This window comes from Xenopus tropicalis, chromosome 5 (assembly GCF_000004195.4).
Source record: "Xenopus tropicalis strain Nigerian chromosome 5, UCB_Xtro_10.0, whole genome shotgun sequence".
NCBI classification, from domain to species: domain Eukaryota; kingdom Metazoa; phylum Chordata; class Amphibia; order Anura; family Pipidae; genus Xenopus; species Xenopus tropicalis.
In genome coordinates, this window is record NC_030681.2 from 118343168 (window position 1) to 118356147 (window position 12980).

Genomic DNA, 12980 nt, shown 5'->3' on the forward strand with positions numbered 1-12980 from the left:
CCAAACTTTGTCTTGCAAATGTCAGTGTGGCTCTAGTGCCTCCAGGAACCCAAGCTATCCACTGTTATATGTAACACTTAACTAGTGTATTGCATTCTAAAAGTCAAGTCGCTGACACTCAAGAAAGGGCAATATGTCACTATTTCTGCTGTACTAACCGAAAGCAACTGAAGTGATAAAAGTGTTTACAAGGGGGAACTACCCATTTCACTGACAAATACCAACGTCAAGTTCTAAGCTAATGGTTCATGTTGTTTTGTAGGTTCTTAATTCTTATACCCTGGGAGCGCTATAAGAGTCCTTAGGCCACTGGTACAATGCATACAAACTCAAATCCAGGGTGGAAGCATCCCCGGAAAATTTTAAATAAACTTCCCTTCAATTCCCTCTCCTACTGATCCCACGGCAGACTGGTAATGTACGCAAGTTCAGATAAGGTTACCTGCCTCCGAGGGACTGTAAAATGCCAAAGGCTTTCCTACAAGTTACCATCAGAAATATGAAGCCACGCAACACCGTGTTTTTAGTGACGTTTTATTTCATGATCAGTTTATTTAACTTAATCTGCATTTTCTGCAAAGAGGACAAGTATAAAGGCTCAGTTAAAAACTCTAGAATCTGTTTCAGTGTGTATCCACCACTAAATGCCATTATCTGCCTACAGGTCTGCTCATAATTTAGAATAACTTATTTTCATAATCTGCAATATAATCTTTAAGGAAACAAAGTGGAAACCGTAAAGGATTACTGGAGATATTTGTTACAACAGCATTTCAAAACTATAAAAAGAAGAAATTCTTATAAAAATTAGATCTCAAAAAGGACAAATGTCCTAGGAGGAAAATTAGGCTTGAACTATTGCAACACTGTAAATCAGGATTATAAAACAACAAAATGTTGTAATGCCAGCATTATATGAACTATGGAGCCCTGGAAATAATGGCTTTAAATAAAAGATGCTTCTTGCTACCCAGGAAGTTATTGCACTCTGTAGAATGCCAGGAGACAGCAGCAGCACCATGAGTATCTTGCACTGGGGACTTTAAACGGCGCAACGAGACGGCAGAGAAGCCTCCAGCCTACACTAACAGCAAGTGTTTTCAGTGCAAGCCTTCATGAATACCAGCCCCGTTGGCACCATTGCAAAAGCCCGCTTCATGTCTAGGAAAAAAAACAAAAACAAAATGATTTAGCAAAATGAAAGCAGGAGTAGTAGCTGCAAGGATTCTTAGTAAGCCTACTCACAAGATAAACGTGGTACTGGGAAACGTGGCTACGAGCGATGGTGGTGAGGAATTGCATCCATGTGAACATTTAACTTCATTTCGTTATCAATTATTTGGACAAGTTGCTGCACGGATGGAAGGTGCCCAGACTCCAGCTTTGACCACACGGGTACATCTAAGAGACAAACAAATAACCATGGCACAGAGGTTACACTTAATATTTAAATGTAAACAAATGCAGAAGCCAGCACAGCAAGTCAAAGTGTCCCTATCTGCTGTCCCCATCAGGTTCAATGATGTCACTTAAGCTTCCTTCCTCCATATTAAATTCAATTACTATACCTGTTTAGCAGATGGGGAGATACAATGCAAACAGATGAAGGAGCATTCATAGAGACTTTGTGACCTGTGAACCACTGGTAAGTACCATTAATAGGATCTGACTGGCATGCCTTCCTTTTACCCTCCCCCTTCCCCAATAAAGGATGCTTGATATTTACCATTCAGAGTGATCTCAAAGGCTCCTGTGGACATGCACTGGTTCTCAATCATGTTGCTTACAAAAAAAACCATCATGCAAGCATAAACCTGAAATAGCAAGAGGATGCATTTAAAATTAAATTCTTTATATACTGGATGGTTTTTTTCTTCAATTTCCTCTAAATAACAAGTGCAAAGAAGGAGGAACAGCAGAATATTATGAAAAGAGCAATAAAATCTGTCCTTATACGCACACATTAACACATTATAACCTGTTTGGCTCTATCCCTGACACATGTAGAAGCATTTATAATGTGGCCAGCTACAGCCACAGTTTAGTATGCAAGATCTGCTGCTTGTGTGCTCTATAGCACCTGTTTAATCACATGCAAAGGGCCACAAGTGCCCCCCAGTGGCCAGATTATTTAAATCCTCTGTTTAATAAGTAATAAACAAAATGGGGCAGCGCCCTTGTTGTATTTAATGAGACAACTAACCATAATCCGCAGTTGGTGAGGTAAATATACCTTTAAGGGCAGTGACACACGGGGAGATTAAAAGGCACTGTGTGTTACTAGTAATCCTATTAGGCAGAGGCCAGCAATCTGGACTAGGCAAATGCTCTGCAGGACATACCGTTAAGGAACATATGAAGTTGTTCAAATAATGACATGTCCAATGAACTCCATTCACTCTAACCATGTTATGCTTGGTTGCTTAGTGATCTGTCAGATAATGTTTGTGTCTCGGGAACAAGAGCTAAGAGGCCAATGAAGCACATGATGTAACATGCAGCAATATATTCTACAGGCATTAAGTCAGTTGTGGGTTTATTCTATGTATGAAAAGGCACAGCTCTGTCTATCCTGACCCAGGGAAATACAGCAAAACAGAATCCTAGACACATGAAATACATATATTGTATGATATGAAGCCAATGGACAGACACTTATTTTTACGATGTGAGAACAGCTTACAGAGATAGGCTGCCACTGCTATCAACCAAAAATAAACCAGACTTTTATGTAAAATGTCATCTCAGGATGATAAATGCATCAAACAACATACCTTGTTTTCTTGTCCCCACTGCCAAACACTTGGAGCTTGCATGCCGAAGAACGCAAATGGATCTTTACCAGCAATTATTAATCCTATTAATACTAGCTTGAAGACTGACAAGAAAGATGCAATGTTCCTAGTGAAAAAGGAAAAAGAACTGGCATCAGTGCGGCGCCAAAAACATGTCCCAATCCATGTTCCTAAACCTGGCTTCCACTCTGCACTCTATTTAATGGAAAGTAAGAATGTTCTGCACATGTATGAAGACATGTACTCATACATACATTACTATTAAAGGGAAAAGAATACAAAACGTTACTGAAATTAAATGTATTCTCTTTTTTTTTTTTTTTTTTTTTAAAGCAAAAACACCTTTGCAGTTTCCCATATGAACTGACCCTAAAATTTAAAGTGCTTTAAAGTGTATTTGCTCAACAAATCTTCACAGCTACTCTAGAAAATCTGTCACTCTGTACTCCTAATGTGGCCCCGCACATCCTCCTAATCTACATTGCCCTGGGGCTTGGCCTGCACCCTCCCATACCATCTGTGGAGGCTTTAGCTGTACAGGGACTACCAGAGGCTGCTTTGGCAACACTGTACACTTAGGCCTACTTCTACAGAGGATGTTTTTATTTTATCCCCGTATTCCACTTACCTATAAATGGGATGAGGAAGATAGTTCTCTCCTTCTATACGAATGTCTGGGTACCGCTGGCTAATAACCCGCATGTAATCCTCAAACACCCGCCGATAACCTCAGGAAACACTGCAAAGCAACATATAAATAATGAAATTACAAAGCTCATTAAAAACTACTACACAGACTCCACAGACCACATGATCCTCACAGATAGAAGCCTGCCTGTTAAAAACACATCACATTTAAATGGCCGCCGGCTGAATCTGATGTGAAGACTGCACCTCCCGCACAATACCAAAGGCTAATGACATGTTACATTATTGGTGCTGGCTTCAAATTGCCCAAACATGGCTGCACCTCTGATCACTGCCTATTATGGAACAAATGGGTTCGATCATCTTTCCAGCAGCTCACGAGCCAGAGGAAAAATCCCCATGTGTGCCACAGCCTAAGGTCATGGCCTGTCACCGTTTGTCTTTACAAACTTACATCTGGGAGTTTATCTATTAACAGATGCCTGCATCAGAAACCCCAAAAGCGCTCAAAGTCCAACATTTACACAGCACAAGCCAGCTCTGTTCAGTCATTGCAGCTCACTGCAGAAAGTAACATCTCTGTGACCGGTTTGTCATAGGGACCAATTTGATCTGCAGGCCCTAACACTTAAGGTCCCCATACACTGTAAGATCCGCTCGCTTGGCGAGATCGCCAAGCAAGCGGATCTTCCCCCGATATCCCCACCTACAGGTGGGCGATATCGGGGAGCTTTTAGCTTTTAGTTGGGGCCAAACGATCGGATTACATTTTTGGTTATGGGGCAGTCGGTTCGGGGACCGCATCAACGAACTGAGGCGGTCCCCGATCCGACCGGATTTTCTAACCTGGCCGATCGAGATCTGGCCAATTTCAGGCCAGATATCGGTCGGCCTGGCCGCTCTGCTCTCCCCATACACGGGCCGATTAGCTGCCGAATCGGTCCAAGGGACCGATATCGGCAGCTATAGTCGGCCCGTGTATGGGGACCTTTAGGAACCAACCCTGCTACATCCTTAAAGATACCCTATTTATCCCACCCAGGACTGCTGCCTAAGCAGCCTTGCACAATCTCTGAATTTATTGCACTGCCCATGCACTGATCCTAAAGAAGCTTCCAGGGATCCCTGGGAAAGCAGTAAAGATGGTGGCACAAAGCTTAGAGGTACAATACCCTGATCAGTGTGTTTAACAGAAAGGGAGTGCCGGACTGGGGTAAAAACTATGATAGTGACAGTATTCCCGGGCGAGCACCACTTTACTAGTCCCTTAAATTTCCTTTTCTCTTATAATGCATTATAGCCCAGACCCCAGCTAGTTAGAACATTCTGACACGAATCCTAACAAAGCCCAGTGTTTAATGCACAATATAACAAAATGATATATACAGAGATATAGATATTAAACCATGTTGTTTCTTTGTTGCTCCTGGGCCTTAGTAAATGCCTAGTCCCATGTGTAACTGTGCAGATTGCAGGGCATTGCTCTAGGGAAGCGAGTCAGCATTGCAAGTCACAAGATAAGCCATACAGGGCTGTAACACTGAAGGGCAGTGACATTTCTGGCTACACAAAGCCCTCAGGAAGAACACAAGGACAATGGGGCTAATGTTGCTAAGGCAGACAACAGGACAGCAGTAACAGCCAGTGCAACATAATAACATATACATGAGAGCCACTCGCTGACACAAAGGCAGGGAGCCATGGGGTTAGAACAAATGCAGGAAAGGACCATGTGACACAGAAGAGACTGGTACTGAGAGCGGGGGGTGAGAAGGCTCAGCCATAGGCAATAATCCGGTGAGGCCAGATGGGAGCAGACAAAGCAGCCTGGAGGCGCCGGGAACAGGAGACCACTCTGCCCCATGTGCAATCTCACACCCGCAGAACCAGTCGAGCGGCTGCTGCTATGTTGCAAGGCGCTGCTATGTTGCAAGGCGCTGCACACGACCCCGGCCTCTCCCATACACTTTAATGGAGGTTCCGTTTCCCAGACACTACTCACCAGATCTGGAACTTGAGCAGCGGCCCAGCAGTATACTGCATCTTTAGCTTTTTGCTCGGCAGCCCATTACCGTCCGCTGAGGCCCCGCTCAGGATACCGGCAACAAGTCCGCCGAGCAGCAGTAGACACAACGGGCCCGAGCTCCTCGCCATCCTTCCTTACAGCCAGCAGGCCCAGAATGCACAGGGAGCAGCTGCGTCACATGAACGTGAGCACGCCACCGATGTCATATACGAAACCAGGGAACCCTCTGCCGCCATTTTTATTTTGGGAAACCTTCAGGGAATGCAGGCTACGAATCGTGTACATTAGATGGGCGCTTATTTATAGGAACAAGCACTATGGAAACGGTTAGTGACGAAAGAAATACAGCTGCGGTGTCTCTAGACTACACGTAAAAGCATAATATCCCTTATCTATAAATATAGTTTCTCTGTGGTTAAAATATCGTTTGTTTTGCAAAGAGCACTATTCGACTAGAGTCAAGATATAAGATTATTTTAGTGGACACAAACTATCACATTATGCACTGCTTAAGTTATTTTTTCTTATTAATTTTGTGTCCGTTTGAGTATATTTAGAATGTTTTATTGTATGATTTGCTGCTGTTTTGCAGAAAATATTACATTATATATTTATATGCTGCCAACTTCTGATACCAATAGCAACAGCAAAACCCATTTCCATTTAACCATAATTGCTCTAATGAAAAAACCTCACTCAAAGACATTATAGCAACACTGCCCCCCTTAATGGGAAGGGAATCCTCCCAGTTTGTGTACAGGTCCCCCGCCTCTTCCTCAACCCCACTGGCACCTTATCTGCCCCTTGTTCATAGCGATGAAACATACAGGTACATGGGCACTCTGGAAGCCATCTTGTAGCCCTATTGCCAGACACTAAAACAAAGTAAAGAAACTGAGGTGCCACCCAGATAGGGTTGCCTCCTGTCCAGTTTGGACCTGAATATTTATATACACTGCTCAAAAAAATAAAGGGAACACTTAAACACTTAAATTTCCACCTGTTGGAATAGACAACAGGTGGAAATTATAGGCAATTAGCAAGACATCCCCAATAAAGGAGTGGTTCTGCAGGTGGTGACCACAGGCCACTTCTCAGTTCCTATGCTTTCTGGCTGATGGTTTGGTCACTTTTGAATGCTGGAGGTGCTTTCACTCTAGTGGTAGCATGAGACGGAGTCTACAACCCACTCAAATGACTCAGGTAGTGCAGCTCATCCAGAATGGCACATCAATGCGAGCTGTGGCAAGAAGGTTTTCTGTGTCTGTCAGCTTAGTGTCCAGAGCATGGAGGCGCTACCACGAGACAGGACAGTACATCAGGAGATGTGGAGGAGGCCATAGGAGGGCAACAACCCAGCAGCAGGACCGCTACCTCTGCCTTTGTGCAAGGAGGAACAGGAGGAGCACTGCCAAAGCCCTGCAAAATGACCTCCAGCGGGCCACAAATGTCTACGTGTCTGCTCAAACGGTCAGAAACAGACTCCATGAGGGTGGTATGAGGGCCCGACAATCACGGGTGGGGGTTGTGCTTACAGCCCAACACCGTGCTGGAAGTTTGGCATTTGCAAGCCAACACCAAGATTGGCAAATTCCCCACTGGCGCCCTGTGCTCTTCACAGATGAAACCAATCTGGAGACACCATGGAGAATGTCCTGCTGCCTGCAACATCCTCCAGCATGACTGGTTTGGCAGTGGCTCAGTAATGGTGTGGGGTGCATTTCTTTGGGGGGTGCCACACATCTCTCCATGTGCTCGCCAGAGGTAGGCTGACTGCCATTAGGTACCGAGATGAGATCCTCAGACCCCTTGTGAGCCCATATGCTGGTGCGGTTGGCCCTGGGTTCCTCCTAATGCAAGACATTGCTAGACCTCATGTGGCTGGAGTGTGTCAGCAGTTCCTGCAAGACGAAGGCATTGATGCTATGGACTCGCCCACCCGTTCCCCAGACCTGAATCCAATTGAACACATCTGGGACATCATGTCTCGCTCCATCCACCAACGCCACTTTGTACCAACACCACAGACTGTTCAGGAGTTGGTGGATGCTTTAGTCCAGGTCTGGGAGGAGATCCCTCAGGAGACCATCCGCCACCTCAAGAGGAGCATGCCCAGGCTTTGTAGGGAGGTCATACAGGCACGTGGAGGCCACACACACTACTGAGCCTCATTTTGACTTGTTTTAAGGACATTACATCAAAGTTGGATCAGCCTGTAGTGTTTTTTTCCACTTTAGTTTTGAGTGTGACTCCAAATTCAGACCTCCATGGGTTGATAAATTTGATTTCCATTGATAATTTTTGTGTAATTTTGTTGTCAGCACATTCAACTATGTAAAAAATGAAGTATTTTAGAATATTTCATTCATTCAGATCTAGAATGTCTTCTTTTTGTGTTCCCTTTATTTTTTTGAGCAGTGTATTACGATCCCTATAGATTTTTTTTCTATCAACATGGTGTAGTTATCAATTACAATACATTTCTAATTACTGTATATACTAGAGTATAAGCCTGGTTTTTCAGCACCCAAAATGTGCTGAAAAAGTCACCCTCAGCTTATACTCGAGTCGGGTGCAATGGGTCCCTCCAGACTAGCAGCCTCTGTCCTTTGTGTGCAAATTAGACCACCCGCAACCAGACCCTCCAGTGCCCTGGCCTGCTCCCAAATTCATCTTTATCTACCATCCTCACCTGTCCCATTCTGCACTAGACATTGCACTTTATAATCGATATAAACTAAATATAGTTTTGGAGGATTTTAAAGGAACAGTAACACCAAAAAATGAAAGAGCTTTAAAGTAATAAAAATATAATGCACTGTTGCCCTGCACTGGTAAAACTGGTGTGTTTGCTACAGTAACACTACTATAATTTATATAATAAGCTGCTGTGTAGCCACGGGGGCAGCCATTCAAGCTGGAAAAAAGGAGAAAAGGCACAGGTTACATAGCAGATAACAGATAAGTTCTGTAGAATACAATAGTGTTTTATCTGTTATCTGCTCTGTGCCTGTGCCTTTTCTCCTTTGAATGGCTGCCTCCATGGCTACATAGCAGCTTATTTATATAAATTATAGTAGATTTTCTGAAGTAAACACACAACTTTTACCAGTGCAGGGCAGCAGCACATTATATTTTAGTTACTTTTATACACTTTCATTTTTTGGTGTTACTGTTCCTTTAACTCTGTGTGTTTTACCTTGGTTGCTGATTGAACTAAGGGGGTAGTACTCTTAAGGTATCATCATTGATACCATATTGTTTTTGTTGACCCTCTTCTCCACTAGAGTTAGTTTACTGTTTAAATAAATATTTAAACACACATACCCCACTGTAATTTTGTTGGTATTTATTTTGATTATTGAAACTTAGCAGTAGCTGCTGCATTTCCTACCCTAGGCTTATACTCAAATCAATAAGTTTTTCCAGTTTTATTAGGTAAAATTAGGTACCTCGGCTTATATTTGGATTGGCTTATACTCGAGTATATACAGTATTTTAGCAAGAAAGGCAAATCAATCAAAAACATTTTTTTTTTCTTGGATAACTAGTTTCTTTATAATAAATTCCATACTTTTAATTAAAACATTTGATTTACTTATCAGGCAAACTATAGACAGATAGAGTTGTCACCGGTCTGGTTTTGAACCAGACATCCCAATTTTCAAAGGGCTGTCCAGTTTAAAACACTGAGAAAACTGGACAGAAATCTAGGCAATTGAGATCTAAGTGATGTAATAATGGGACAGAAAACCCATGTAAATAACAATGTAACAGTCTATGGTAGGGAGGACCGTTGCCATCTTGCCCAACCCATTCAGGCTTCCCCTGCGCTGGTCAAATATTTAAATGCGCATGTAGGCAGTACAAAACCCAGTTATGTGGTGTGTGAAGTCAATAGGAACAAGGAATGCCTGGAAAGCTAGGGGATAATGGCAGCAGCCTGTCCTGCTGAAGGTAAGCCATCACTGGGTGGTGCTTAACAAATTTGTACCTCCCCCCGAGATTCTCAATGTCCTTTTCCTTTAATTGGCTATACAGTTATTAGCTCCTTTATAAGAATGTTATGCTACTAATAGGACTTATTGCTTTTGGTTTGGTGTCCCCTTCTATTTCATACATACATGAAATAGTAAAGAATGTCTGCAAAGTTCTGTGTAAATGTGCCAGGGCTATATAAGTAAAGGATAATAATAATAACTCACAAGCACATTAACACATCATTTTACAACTGGAATGCTTTATGACTACACCAGATGGGATGTGCTGGTTAGAATCAGCCCGAGCTTTTCTGGAAAAGGCCCTATTTGTTTATCTTATTTCTTTATTACTGTAATATCCTTTCCGGTTTTCTCTATCGCTTTCCGTGACATGTATTGCCTTGCCGCTCCTGGGGATACTGATATGCTTGTTTGTATGGAGATTATTGTATGGAGAACCGCCTGCATACACTTGTGCATAAACACACATTTGGTACATTACGCTTGAATACAGGGACGCTGCACTTTGTCACAGCAGATATAGATGGCAACATTACTGGGCTTTTCTTCATTTAAAGGGGAACAAATTCAGCATCATATTCCTAATTATCCCCAAGGCATCCAACAACCAATACGCCCCTTCTTGAATTACCATGATTGGATATGCCAAAACATAAATGTCAGCATCAATGCTTGAGCAGCTGCCATGTTTGATTTTTGCCATTCTATAGCCAGCAGTGAACATGAGAGACAGCGCTATGTGGTGAAAGAGGAGTGGGAAACTGGCAATGTATGCAAGCTTATGTGCATGTGTGTCTCCATCCCCACTCCTGGCAGTGCTCTGCATATTTGCTATCTGTATTATGCAAATCCTAATTATCTTGTATTTGGCATGTTAGGTGATCACTGCTTAGCTTTCACTTCAAGTCCAGGTCTGAGCAGAAGCAATCTCTAAGGGCTCTGGCACACGGGGAGATTAGTCGCCTGCGACAAATCTCCCTGTTCGCGGGTGACTAATCTCCCCGAAATGCCATCCCACCAGCGAAAATCCAAATCGCCGGTGGGATGGCATGCGTGGCAACTTCCGCAATTTCACTGAAATCGCGCCGCCACGGGTTGTGCCATACTCATTGAGCCATCCTGGAATGGCTGTTTTTCCATGTATCATTCTCCAGTCCTTCAGCAGAGAACCTGACTTCTGTTATAAGTCAAAATTTTAAATATTTGGCTCTGAGTCCAGAGCACCTTTGTTTGTAGCCGAGTTGTTTGGCTTTGTTTTCATCCCAGACGAATGGCTTTTGGGTTGCAACAACTTCCATGAAGACCACTTCTGATAAAGAGCTATCTGGACTGTAGCTAAGAGTGGTAAGGGGTCCTTGAACCCTGCTGATCTGTGCTTCTGCAGAAGAGCTTGGACGGCACAGCTTAAGTTTCTGCTTGGGTGAGACCTTGCCAATGTAGGATACCCACCTTATCTCTTGTTGCTATGCTCACTTTTGCCATGGTGTTAAATTTGATGGTTAACCATCATATTAGTGATCTGCTATATTTTGTTTCCTTCTTTAAACGGATACGGTCATGATTTTTATGGTATACTTTTTATTTCTAAATTAGAAGCATTATTCCTTCTTCACTAAAATGTATAGTCAGCATGACCCATGTAGGCAGCTAGTGTTCTCTTGGCATCCACCAGACTTGTCTGCTCAATTGTCAAATCATAAAGGGCAGTTTATTACTTTAAAGTAGGGTTGCTGGTTATCGTCGCCAGGCAGGGGGCAGACAGTGACATCTCAGGGGCAGGGAAGAGGTAAGGCACTGACATCACTAATCGCTAATGTGGTGCCGTTATTTAAAAAGGGATCCCGCTCTCAGCCTGAAAACTATAGGCCTGTTAGTCTAACATCAGTAGTAGGAAAACTTTTGGAAGGGGTAATAAGGGATAGGGTACTTGAATACATTGCAGTTCACAATACTATTAGTTTGTGCCAGCATGGTTTTATGCGTAACAGATCTTGCCAGACTTAGTCACCTTTTATGAGGAGGTGAGCAGGAACCTCGATGCTGGAATGGCAGTTGATACAGTACCTCACAGAAGGTTAATGATCAAATTAAGGAGTATTGGCCTAGAACATAATATTTGTAATTGGATAGAGAACTGGCTGAAGGATAGATTACAAAGAGTGGTGGTTAATGGAACATTTTCTAATTGGACCAGTGTGGTTAGTGGAGTACCGCAGGGGTCAGTCCTTGGTCCTTTGCTTTTTAACTTGTTTATTAATGACCTGGAGGAGGGCATAGAGAGTACTGTTTCTATTTTTGCTGATGACACAAAATTGTGCAAAACTATAAGTTCCATGCAGGATGCTGCCGCTTTGCAGAGCGATTTGACAAAATTGGAAAACTGGGCAGCAAACTGGAAAATGAGGTTCAATGTTGATAAATGCAAAATTCAGGGCTGTGGAGTCGGTAGATAAATTCTCCTCAGTTTCTGATACTTCTGACTCCGACTAATATACTAATGTATTTTATACATTCATACAGTCAATGAAAAGCATGCTTCATGGTCACTCAACATGTTCGTTTATGCACTGTGTGCATTGGGCTTTATTCTTATAGCAGAGAAGTAATTAATTATGACTGTTTGTGAATTGGGACATTTAAACTTGCTTTATTTTTTTTTTTTTTATTCCCATTTAAATTTAGTAGGAGTCGGAGTCGGTTCATTTTTTGCCGACTCCAGGTAACCAAAATTGCCTCCGACTCCACAGCCCTGGCAAAATTAAGCACTTTGGTAGAAATAATATAAACGCGAACTATCTACTGAATGGTAGTTTGTTGGGGGTAGTGAGGCTGTGGAATGCCCTTCCTAGAGATGTGGTAATGGCAGATTCTGTTAATGCCTTTAAGAGGGGCCTGGATGTGTTCTTGAACAATCAGAATATCCAAGGCTATTGTGATACTTATATCTACAGTTAGTATTAGTGGTTGTATATATAGTTTATATATGTGAGTGTATAGAGTGAGTGTATAGATTGGTAGGTGTGGGTTGTGTGTGCTGGGTTTGTATAGAACTCAGAAAACTGTCAAAGTATAATTGTGTCTGAACTGCTGAGACATTTCCATTTCATTTACAGTTGGGGCAGAAATTTTACAAACTTTCTGGAAAGGTGGCATCCTACCAGAGTTACAGGCTGAACATGCCTGACCACTTCAATATGGCCCATTCCACTGCCATTGCACAAGATTACTTGTTTTGCACTTATAAGAAGGATGTTTGCCCACATTATGAACTCTGGTTAAGCAAGAGTCTAAAGTCAGGAGTTACTTAACAAAAAATATACATACAAACCAGTTCAACAACATTTCTTTAAATATGTGCTTAATGTAACAAGCACAAACTTAAAGTCAGGTTCCATAAAACTTTTATCAGATATGAAAAGAATTCCTGCCATAAATGTGCACACACCAGATTCTTCTAATGTCCTTGACCTGTATGTTGTTGTCTTTAATGCCTAAAAAATGTTATACTTG

The 12980-nt window shown here is 42.5% G+C and overlaps 1 protein-coding gene across 1 annotated transcript; it reads right to left on the reverse strand.

Annotated features, from left to right (window-relative positions):
- Nucleotides 1–518: 518 nt before the first annotated feature.
- On the reverse strand, nucleotides 519–5660 carry selenot (selenoprotein T). Its single transcript, NM_203537.3, has 6 exons — nucleotides 5446–5660; nucleotides 3424–3534; nucleotides 2775–2901; nucleotides 1727–1814; nucleotides 1246–1401; nucleotides 519–1161 (listed from the first exon to the last, which is right to left on the reverse strand). The coding sequence occupies exons 1-5, from the start codon at nucleotides 5595–5597 to the stop codon at nucleotides 1274–1276; spliced, it is 606 nt and encodes a 201-aa protein (NP_988868.2). The 5' UTR covers nucleotides 5598–5660; the 3' UTR covers nucleotides 519–1161; nucleotides 1246–1273.
- Between the last annotated feature and the right edge of the window lie 7320 nt (nucleotides 5661–12980).